At 47.3% G+C, this 11220-nt stretch overlaps 1 protein-coding gene across 6 annotated transcripts in view; it reads left to right on the top strand.

Annotated features, from left to right (window-relative positions):
- Positions 1–10829: 10829 nt before the first annotated feature.
- Positions 10830–11220, top strand: part of NPRL3 (NPR3 like, GATOR1 complex subunit) — a 34652-nt gene continuing 34261 nt past the window's right edge. For 4 of the 6 annotated variants that reach the window (XM_082361567.1, XM_082361568.1, XM_082361573.1 and 1 more), the window contains exon 1: positions 10830–11219. In XM_082361567.1, the coding sequence (XP_082217693.1) occupies positions 11102–11219 (118 nt within the window). In that variant the 5' untranslated portion in view covers positions 10830–11101. The remainder of the gene's footprint in view (position 11220) is intronic. The other 2 variants (XM_082361565.1, XM_082361571.1) reach the window with 2 other exon arrangements.

The raw sequence follows: 11220 nt of genomic DNA, 5'->3' as shown, positions 1-11220 counted from the left end.
GTCCCCTTATATACGTGGAGCCAGGGTGGGGGCCAGGCTGTGGTCATCGCTGGGAGAGGGGAGGGGGCCATGGGGGTGGGTCTCTTATCAGATCCAGTGACAGTGGGCAGTCAGGGCCCAGTGGGCCTGGTGGGGTGAGGGGCTATCACTCCGGCTGCCCTTGCTGGGCCTTAGAGGGGGCGTTGGCTGCAACCTGACCAGACTCCAGGGGAGATAGGGGCCCAGGCAGCCCAGTGCCGCACTGCCCTTGTCCGTTTCAGAATCACAAAATGGGAGAAGCCAGAGGAGCAGTGCCCACACACCCTCTTCGGCTGGCCTGTGCCCATGCTGCCTGCGTTGCTCCTCGGTGGGTCCTGTGGCTGGACCCACGTGCCAGCACCGCCCCCCGCACCCCCCTCCCCCCCAGACACTGGCTCTAGGATCCCTGGGTTTCCTCCAAGAAAGCAATGGTTTTGCCAAGTGGGCCCTGAGGAGAGAGGTACTGACTGGTCCTGTTCCTGAAAAGCTGGAGGAGGTGGCCAGTCAGTAAGAGAATCCTAATGTCATGTGCTTTTGGGGACTGCTCTGTTGCTCACCATGTTATAATTTCAACATAATGAGGCAAATATGCCTTTTAATTTTATTTCAACATACAATACAGCTGATTTTTTTAATGTACTGCTCCGTGAATTTTGACACGTGTGTAGATTTGTGTAACCCCACCACAGTCAGGACACACAACAGCTCTATCAGCCCCAAAACTCCCACTGCCCCTTTGCAGTCTCACCCTCCTCTGTCCTCTAAACCCTGACAACCACTATAATTCTGTCTTTTTCAAGAATATCCTATAAATGGAACCATGCGGCATGTCATCTTGTAGGACTGGCTTCTTTTACTTAGAGTAGTACCCTTGAGATCCGTGCATGTTATTGCCTGTATCAATAGTTGGCTTCCTTTTATTGCAGAGTAGTACTCCACGGTACTAATATTCATTCATTCTCCCACTCAAACATGTGGGCATTTTCCAGTTTGGGGCTATTACAAATAAAGCTGCTATGAACATTCTTGTGTAGGTCTTTATGTGAACATAAGTTTTTATTTCTCTGGGATGATACCATATCTAGGAGTAGGATTGTTGGTTCATGCGCTAAGTGTATGTTTAACTTTGTAAGAAACCACTAAACTGTTTTCCAGAGTGGCTTTACCATTTTGCATTCCACTCAGCAATGAAGGGAAGTCCTAGTTTCCGTGCATCTTTGTCAGCATCTTTACATGTTAGTAGTTCTGACGGTTGTGAGACAATATATCATTGTGGCTTCAATTTGCGTTTCCCTGATGGCCAGTGATGTGGAGCGTCTTTTCACGTGCTTATTTGCCATCCATGTAGTCTCTTTTTAATTAATTAATTAATTTATTTATTAATTTATTTATTTATTTTTGGCTGTGCTGGGTCTTCGCTGCTGTGTGCAGGCTTTCTCTTGTTGTGGTGAGCGGGGGCTACTCTTCATTGCAGTGCACGGGCTTCTCATTGTGGTGGCTTCTCTTGTTGTGGAGCACGGGCTCTAGGCACGCAGGCTTCAGTAGTTGTGGCTCGCAGGCTCTAGAGTGCAGGCTCAGTAGTTGTGGCGCATGGGCTTAGTTGCTCCGCTGCATGTGGGATCTTCCCGGACCAGGGCTCGAACCTGTGTCCCCTGCATTGGCAGGCGGATTCTTAACCACTGCACCACCAGGGAAGTCCCATATATTCTCTTTGGTGAAATATCTCTTCTGGTCTTTTGACCATTTTTAAATTGGGTTGTTTGTTTTCTTATTGTTGAATTTTGAGAGTTCTGTATATGTTCTGGATGCAATCCTTTGTCAGATATGCAATTTGCAAATATTTTCTCCTAGTTTGTAGCTTGTCACTTCATCCTCTTAATAGTGTCATTTGCGGAGCCAAAGTTTTATTTTTGATGAAGTATAATTTATCAAGTTTTTCTCTTAAGATTCATGTTTTTAGAGTCATGCCTGAGAATTCTTTGCCTAATCCCAGGTCACAAACACTTTTATCTATGGTTTCTTCTAAATGTTTCATAGTTTATATTTTACACTTAGATCCATGATCCATTTTGAGATAATTTTTGTATGAAGTGTGAGGTTTATGTCTGGGTTTGTTTTTCTTTGCCTATGAGTGTTCAATTTTTCCAACACCTTTTGTTGAAAACACTATACTTTCTCTATTGAATTGCCTTCTCTAATTCATTTGTAAAAGATTAATTCGACATATTTCTGCAGGTCTATTTCTGTACTCTCTATTTTGTTCCATTGATCTATGTATCTATCCTTCACCAAAATCACACTGTGTTTATTACTGTAAACTTTATGTTCGGTCTTAAAATTAGATCCTGTCCCAAGAATGGGAGAAAACATTTGCAAATCATACATCTGTTAAGGGACTGATCCACAATGAAAAAAAATCTTACAACTCAAAAATAGAGACAAAAAACTAATTGAAAACTGGGCAAAGAACTTTAATAGACATTACTCTAAAGAAGACATACAGATGTCCAATAAGCCAATAAGCAATAAGAGATGCTCAGCATCGTTACTCATTAGGGAAATGCAAATCAAAACCAAAAAGAGCGCACTCACTAAGATGGCTATAATCAAAACCCCTAACCCTGAACTCTAGCCCTAACCTTACCTACACCTATTAGAATGGCTATATTTAAAAGACAAATGACAAGTGTTGGTGAGGAGGTGGTGAAATTGGAATCTTTAGACACTGCTGGTGGGAATGTAAAATGGTGCAGCTACTGTGGAAGACAGCCTGGCAGTTCCTCAAAAGGTTAAACATAGAGTCACCACATGACCCAGCAATTCCATTCCTTGGTATATACCCAATAAAATGAAAACATACATCCACTCAAAAACTTGTACTGTGTTCGTAGCACCACTATTTATAATAGTCAAAAAGTGCAAAAAACCCAAATGTCCTTCAACTGATGAATGGGTGAATCAAACATGGTATAATCTATGCAATGGAATAGTATTCTGTCATAAAAAGGAACAAAGTACTGATACATAAATGAACCTTGAAAAAATACATATTGTGGGACTTCCCTAGTGGCACAGTGGTTAAGAATCCACCTGCCAATGCAGGGGACACAGGTTTGATCCCTGGTCTGGGAAGAGCCCACATGCCGTGGAGCTAAGCCCATGTGCCACAACTCCTGAGCCTGTGCTCTAGAGCCCACGAGCCACAACTACTGAAGCCCACACACCCTAAAGCCCACATGCCGCAACTGCTGAGCCCACATGCCACAACTACTGAAGCCCACGTTCTCTAGGGCCCGTGTACTGCAACTACTGAGCCTGAGTGCTGCAACTACTGAAGCCCGCAGACCTAGAGCCTGTGCTCCACAACAAGAGAAGCCACCGCAAAGAGAAGCCCGTGCACCACAACGAAGAGTAGCCTCCACTTGCTGCAACTAGAGAAAGCCCGAATGCAGCAACGAAGACCCACCACGGACAAAAAAAATTAAAAATACATATTGTTTGATTCCATTTATATAAATGTCAAGGACAGGCAAATCCTTAGAGACAGAAAGTAGATTAGGTTGTCTGGGGCCGGGGTAGTTTGGGGGTGTGACTGCTAATGCGGATGGGGTTCCTTTTGGGGTGATGAAAACGTTCTAAAATTGTGCTGATGGCTGCATAACTCTCTGAATATACTAAAACCCATTGAATTGCACACTTTAAATGGGTGGAATATATGGTATGTGAATTTTATCTAAATAAAGGTGTTAAAAGACTGGGTGATGTCATTCCTCCCTCATTATTCTTTTCCAAAATGGTTTTAGTGATTCTGGTTCCTTTGCCTTTCCATATGAATTTTGGAGTTAGTCAAAGAGTTATCTGCACAAAAGCCTATTAGACTTTTTACAGAATGGGTAAACGTTTCCCGCGTGGAAAGTTCTGATCACAGATATGTTGCTGAACTATTCTTAGAGAAAATTGTGAGGCTCAGACAAGCCCTCTGATTGGAAAACGTGTACAAGAATAAGCAAGGATCGAGCACCTTCTGTATGCCAGACACTGTGCTTGGCACGTTATTGTGCCATGATGTTGGTCTCTTCTACGCCCAAGCCGGGCTTGATGGGAGTGTGGAGGTTTGAGTGCAGGAGCTGAGTCCAATGGATGCCTCCCCACTGCTGAGCAGACAGGGCGGGGATCTCACCCCGGCTGTTGGTGCCTGTCTGTGGCCTGGAGGTCGAGTCTGCCTTCATGGAAGCCCCTTCCAGGTCTCTCCCTACTTACATTTCACAGCTGTCCCCCTCTTCTACTGTGACAGGGTCGCCCTCTCCCAGGGAGGCGCTCACCCTCCACTGGCCTTAGGCTTGTTGCTACCTCTCCTGGCAGTGCTGACTCCAGGGCCCCAGGTGTTCACAGGGAGTGCGGTTTTGCCTCTCTGGGTTCGTTCCAGAATGGGATGAGCCCGGCCCTCCCCAGTCACCTCTGGCTGTTGCTTGGTTCAGAAGGAAACTCCAGGGCCACCGCCAGCATATGGGCCTTCCATAAGGGTATGTAAGGCTGATCCTGAGGCTTCAGCTCCTAGAAAGGAGAGGTGTCAGCAGGGAGACAGACAGAGACAGATGGACAGACTGGCAGAGAAAACAGACTGAGCGAGGGAGACAGAGGAGGCTGAGCGCCAGGTGGAAGGTCATGCAGAGGGAGGGAGTCTGGAGGTCCTGGGTGAGGCTGGAGCGGGCCTGCCAGGCGAAGGTATTAGGTCTGCCAGAGGGGGAGGCACAGTGGGGTCTCAGTGAAGGATGTGTCTGGGAGAAGCCCCCCAGCTGCAACGTCTGGGGTCTGTGGCCAGGAGCCAGTGCAGGAGGTAATGAGTGTGGACTCTAGGCCTCCCACTATGGGGCCGGTCCTCCCCTCCTCTCCGGCCTCAGGGCCTCCTGTTACTCTCCTGGCAGCACTTCCCCCCATCCTTGGCCTCCATAGGAGAGGGAGCCACAGGAAGCCACTTTGTTTCTGAAACGACCAAGCCCTGCAAAGCATTGGTGTGGGCAGGGGTCCTTTTCTTTTTTTACTTTTTTCATTGTAAAATATAGCACAAGATTACATCATAGCCTAATGAATTATGTCATAGCCTAATTAATTATTATAAGGCACATCTCAGCACCCCAATCCTCCCCAAAGGTGACCCCTACCCTGACTTACCTTCTTGCTTTTCAATAACTTTTTAAAAATTTTATTTATTTATTTAGTTAGTTTTGGCTGTGTTGGGTCTTCGTTGCAGTGTGTGGGCTTCTCACTGTGGTGGCTTCTCTTGGTGAGGAGTACAGACTCTAGGCTCGCGAGCTTCAGTAGTTGTGACTCGCGGGCTCTAGAGCACAGGCTCAGTAGTTGTGGCTCTGCGGCACGTGAGATCTTCCCGGACCAGGGCTTGAACCTGTGTCCCCTGCATTGGCAGGTGGATTCTTAACCACTGCGCCACCAGGGAAGTCCTTCAATAACTTTTTACTACCCAGACGTGTGTCCTTAAGCACTTTAGTTGGTTTTGCCTGATTTTGGCCTTCAGGTACATGAAACAGTACAGTGTGTTCTGTCACCCGTGTTTGTGACGTGCCAGAGATGCTGTGGGTGTTCATTGTCATCTCTGTGTTGTATTTCCTTGTAGGAATATATCACAAAGTTACGCAGGGTACTGGGGAATGGACATTTGGGTTGTTTAGTTCTTGGTTGTTGTGAATGATGCTGCAGTGAACATTCTGTCAGATATATTCCTAGGAGTGGGGCTGCTGCGTCTAGGGCATGGGAATTCTCAGCTTCAATAATTAATGCCATACCGCTTTCTGGAGCAGCTGTACCACCTTGCATTCCCCTAGTGATGGTTGAGTTCCTCTTTCTCCACATCCTTACAAACGTTTGCTGTGGTAGGTCTCCTGGTCTCAAATTTTAGCTATTCTGGTGGGTGGGTATTAGTTTCTCATGTGGTCTTAATTTGCACTTACCTAACACTGATGAGCTTGGGCCCCTGTTCACATATTTGCTGTCCTTTGGATTTCCTCTTTTTTGAAGTTTCCAAGTCATGGCCATTTTTCTCTTGTGTTGCCAGTCTTATTGATTTACAGGAATTTAAAAAATATTCTGGATATAAGTTCTTTGTCAGTTTCATGTGTCTTATATCCCCCAGGTCTGTACCTTGCCTGCAGTCTCTTAGCACTGTTTTTGAATGGAAGTTTATAATTTTAATGCAATAAAATGTAGTGATTTTTAAAATTGGGTTTAAAAATGTTGTGCCTTTCTTTTTTTTTTTTTTTTATAGCTACTTTATTTATTTATTTATTTATTTATTTTTGGCTGTGTTGGGTCTTCGGTTCGTGCGAGGGCTTTCTCCAGTTGCGGCAAGCGGGGGCCACTCTTCATCGCGGTGCGCGGGCCTTTCACTATCGCGGCCCCTCCCGTTGCGGGGCACAGGCTCCAGACGCGCAGGCTCAGTAGTTGTGGCTCACGGGCCCAGCCGCTCCGTGGCATGTGGGATCTTCCCAGACCAGGGCTCGAACCCGTGTCCCCTGCATTGGCAGGCAGATTCTCAACCACTGCGCCACCAGGGAAGCCCTGTTGTGCCTTTCTATACCCAACAGCCAAAAGGTGGAAACAACCCAAATGTCCATCAGTGGAGGAATGGATCAACAAATCATGATACTTCCATACAATGAGATATTATTCAGCCATAAAAATGAAGTACCAACACACCCTGACATGGATGAACCTTGAGAACATTATACTAAGTGAAAGAGGCCAGATGTGAAAGGCCACACATATTGTGTGATTCTACTTATATGAAGCATCCAGAACAGGCAAATCCAAAGAGACAGAAAGTGGATGAGTGGATGCCAGGGTCTGGGGGGAGGGCAATGGGGAGGATGGGGAATAATGAAAATATTCTGGAACTAGTTAGTGATGATGGTTGCATCCGTTACAAATATACGAAATGCCACTGAATTAACTGTTCACTTTCAAATGGTTAATTTTGCGTTGTGCAAATTTTACCTCAATTTTTTAAAAAAGTGGAATAAGCGTTGGACTGAAGGCTTCAGTGAAGTGAACCTTCTGTATTACTTTTCTAAGAACTTTACTGTTTGGTCCTTTGAGCCGGGCAACAGTCCACCTTGGACTGATATTGTGTGGTGTGAGGTGAGGTCTGTTGTGTGGCCCTAGCTAACATTTACCAAGTGCTTTCTAAGTCCTGGGCATAGACCGATACTCTTCATGTTGGGTATTTGACCCTCACAGCTCTGTGAGAGAAGTTTTATCTTACTATCATGACATGTTTTAAGACAAGGAAACAGAGGCTCGGGAAGGTTACGAAACACGCTCAGTTTCAGTGGAGGGGGACCAGCCCCAGTGGGCAGAGGAGACCAAGGTTTGTTGTGGGCAAGGTCTTCTGTCTCTAGGCCTTGCATTCCCCGCCGAAAACAAGAGGGGCCCGAGCCTGTGCAGGACTTCAGGGTGCTGAAACCTGCTGGCCTCTGGGCCGAATTCCAAGCCCCAGGCTTGTTCTGAGCTTGTGTAGCTGGGGCTGAGTTCAGAGGGCCCTGGTCTCAGCAGAAGACCGAAGAGGGATCTGCATACCCTCACCAGAAAGCAGCCCCTGGGTGACCCTGGGCAGGGTCAGGTAACTTGTGAGCCCCAGTTTCCCTGGTTTAACCTCGGGTGGGGGTTAGAATAGCCTCCACCTCACTCTTAGGAGGGATGAGCTGTCACCATGTGACCTTGAGACAAGGCAGCATGAATTCAAGATTATCGTGGTTCCTATTGTAGGTGAATGATTCTTTCTGGGCAGAGATGGTGGAGATGTCAAGGTGGGTCTGAGATAGGGTCTGTGAGCCCCGCCTGGCCCTCTGGCAGTGGTGGCTCTATCAGGCCCAGACCAAGTGGCAGGACTGATAAGGCCTGGCCCAAGGAGCCTCCTGGCCCTGCCCCGGGGAGTAGGGGGAGAACCCAGGCTGGGAGGAAAGGTCAAGAGTTTCAGTTTCCAAGAATCCACTTACCTTCCAAAAAGCAGGTTACTAAAGAGAGTTATCTAAATTTAAAATGAGGACTTAGAGGTGTGGGGTGCTGGCAGGGAAGAGTCTGAGGACATACCCTGCAGTGAGCAGAGGCTGGGCCTGGGCACGTCATTGTTCAGGAGACCATTTGTTCCCACTGCTGTTACTGGTGGGGAACCTGAGGCCCAAAGTAGGGCCAGCCTACCCTCGGTCCCTCTGGCTGCTGGCACCAGGCTGGATTGGCCAGGGAGTGACCGTGAGCCCTGGCTTCCCTAACAGCCCAGTGAGGCAGACAGACAGACAGACATGGACTGAGATGCTGCCAGTGAGGGTGATGTGGGATTCGGACCCCGCTTTCTCCAGTCCAGCCCTCGACAGCCCTGCACCTGGGCCTTGGGAAGGGTTGTATCCTGTATCCGGGACCTCCGGGAGCAGGGATCCTGGTGAGCTCCCATCACCATTCATTGATTCCAGTGCTTGTTACAATAAAAAGACATTAGCCACACAGCCAGAAAAATAAACAATGGATGCTTTTGTGAAGGTTGCTAGCAGGGAGCGGGCCCTAAGGGGGTAATTGAGGAATAGTGGTTTCTCCATGTCTGGGCCTTCCCCCAGCCTAAGGACAGCCAGGTTCTGGGGCCATAGGACCATCCAATGGGCAGCAGCATGTCCAGGGAAGTCGGAGGAAGGAGGCCTGAGTCGGAGTCCTGGTTCTTATGTCTGGGCACCCGCAGAGTCCCAGCACCCCTGTGGGGAGGCCCCCATTACCACAGCTAGCCCATCTACCCAGCTCTCCCAGCCTCACATCCTGCTCCTGTGCCCTTGTTTCCATTCTGGGGACATTCATGGGAACTGGGGAGAGAACTCAGAAAACTTTTGATGATACATAGAATCAATATATTCTAGAGTGGGAAAAAGGCTTGCAGAATCTGTAACAGAGGGTAACTAACCCTCACGAAATAAAAATACATCAAAGAAGGACAAACAACCCAAAAGGAAACATGAAGGCAATTCTTAGGCTCTGGCAAATAATCAAGTGATACAGTTAGTTCTGCTCCTCAGTAATAAAAAAATGCAACTTAAGACACTATTTCCTTTTTTTTTGAAATTTTGGGAAAAAATAAAGTCCATGCTATGTAGCCCTGGGCAGGGCAATATGTTGGTGGGCAACGTCTGAGACACTTCAAATGCATGTACCCGTTATCCTGGCAGATTCAACCCATGAATCTGCCCTGCAAAATACACGTTTGTGTCATCTCAGTACAAGAGGTTACTTTGGCAATGAAAATCTCATTCCTTAGCCCATTGTTTACTTTCTCATGCATCTGATGTGCTTGAAAAGATTCGGAAACAGTTGCAGTAGACTCTTCACTACAGTAATCTCTGGGGGAAGACTGGGATGGGGTGGGTGGGGTGATTTTTTTTTTACTTTTTAAAAACAGCTGTATTCTGAGATAGAATTCACATATCATACATTCCACCCATTTAAAGTGTGAAATTCAGCGGGTTTTAGTATATTCAGAGTTATGTGACCATCACCACAATTTTAGAACATTTTCATCACCCAAAAGAAACCCCATCCCCATTAGCAGCCACACCCCCCAACTACCCCGGCCCCAGACAACCTAATCTACTTTCTGTCTCTAAGGATTTGCCTATTCTGGACATTTATATAAATGGAATCATACAGTATCTGTTTTTTCAAGGTTCACTCATGTATCGGTATTTTGTTCCTTTCTATGACTGAATACTATTCCATTGCATGGATTATACCTTATTGGATTCACCCATTCATCAGTTGGAGGACAGTTGGGTTATTTGCACTTTTTGGCTATTATGAATAGTGGTGCTATGAACACAGTACAAGTTTTTGAGTGGATGTATGTTTTAATTTTATTGGGTATATACTAAGGAATGGAATTGCTGGGTCATATTGGAACTCTATGTTTAAACTTTTGAGGAACTGCTAGCCTGTCTTCCACAGTACCTGCACCATTTTACATTCCCACCAGCAGTGTCTCAAGATACCAATTTCACCAACACTTGTCATTTTTCTTTTGGATTATAGCCATCCTAGTGGGTGTGATGTGTTCTCTTTCTGGTTCTGATTTGCGTTTCTCTAACGAGGAATGACATTTGAGCATCTTTTCACGTACTTCCAGGCTACTTGTCTATATTCCTTGGGGAAATATCTATTCACGTTTTTTGCCCACTTCTCAGTTGGCTACTTGTCTTTTTCTTGTAGAGTTGTAAAAGTTTAATATATATATATTCTGGATACAATTCCCTCATCAGATATATGACTTGCAAACATTTTCTCACGGTTCGTGAGCGCTCTTTTAACTTTGTTGGTCTTGTCCTTTGAAGCACAAAATTTCGCAACTCTATTCAGGCCAATTAACTTCTTCTTTGGTCGCTCGTGCACTTGGTGTCGTATTTAAGAAACCTCTGCCTAGCCCCAGGTCACGAGGACTTACCCCCGTGTTTTCTCCTAAGAGTTTTACAGGGTCAGCTCTTACATTTAGGTCCGTGATCCACTGAAGTAATTTTTTTTTTTTACTTTTTTATTTTTAGTACTTTATGTTTCTAAAAAAGAACTTTCTGCCCAAAGCAAGTGTTCCTTTTATAACGAAGAAAGCAACATTTAGAGAAAGATTCCTTGAACCGGACGGCTAAGCCGGCCGCACCCTCCCGCTAGCGTTCCCGCTGGTTCTTCTCCCAACTCCAGAAAAATGCCGCCCCCCGCATGCGCGCGAGCACAGCGCCCAGAGACTGCCTCGCGCCTGCGCACACGGCAGCCTACGCCTGCGCAAACTCCTTCGGTCTGCGCGCAGGCATTTTCTGCGCGTTTGCCCCGTGCTGTCGCGCGAGTCTCGTGAGCGTCGCCGGCCGCGTTAGGGGGCGCCTGGGTTGCGTCACTGTCGCGCGGGCGGCGTCGGCCTGGCTCCCCTCGTCCCCCGCCCCCAACCAGTCCTCAGAGCCCTCTGTCCCGCGTCCCCGGCCCGTCCTCCTCGGGGTCCCCACCTCCCCGTCCCGGCCTTGGCCCCGGCCCGGCCCCTCCCCAGGCCCCCGGCGGGATGGGGGACAACACCAGCCCCATCAGCGTGATTCTGGTGAGCTCGGGGAGCCGGGGCAATAAGCTGCTGTTCAGGTACCCCTTCCAGAGGAGCCAGGAGCACCCGGCGTCCCAGACAAG

Source organism: Balaenoptera borealis (genome assembly GCF_965194805.1).
Source record: "Balaenoptera borealis genome assembly, chromosome: 16".
NCBI classification, from domain to species: Eukaryota; Metazoa; Chordata; class Mammalia; order Artiodactyla; family Balaenopteridae; genus Balaenoptera; species Balaenoptera borealis.
Note: the sequence above shows the minus strand (reverse complement) of the source record. Positions and strands in the feature narration are given on the sequence as shown.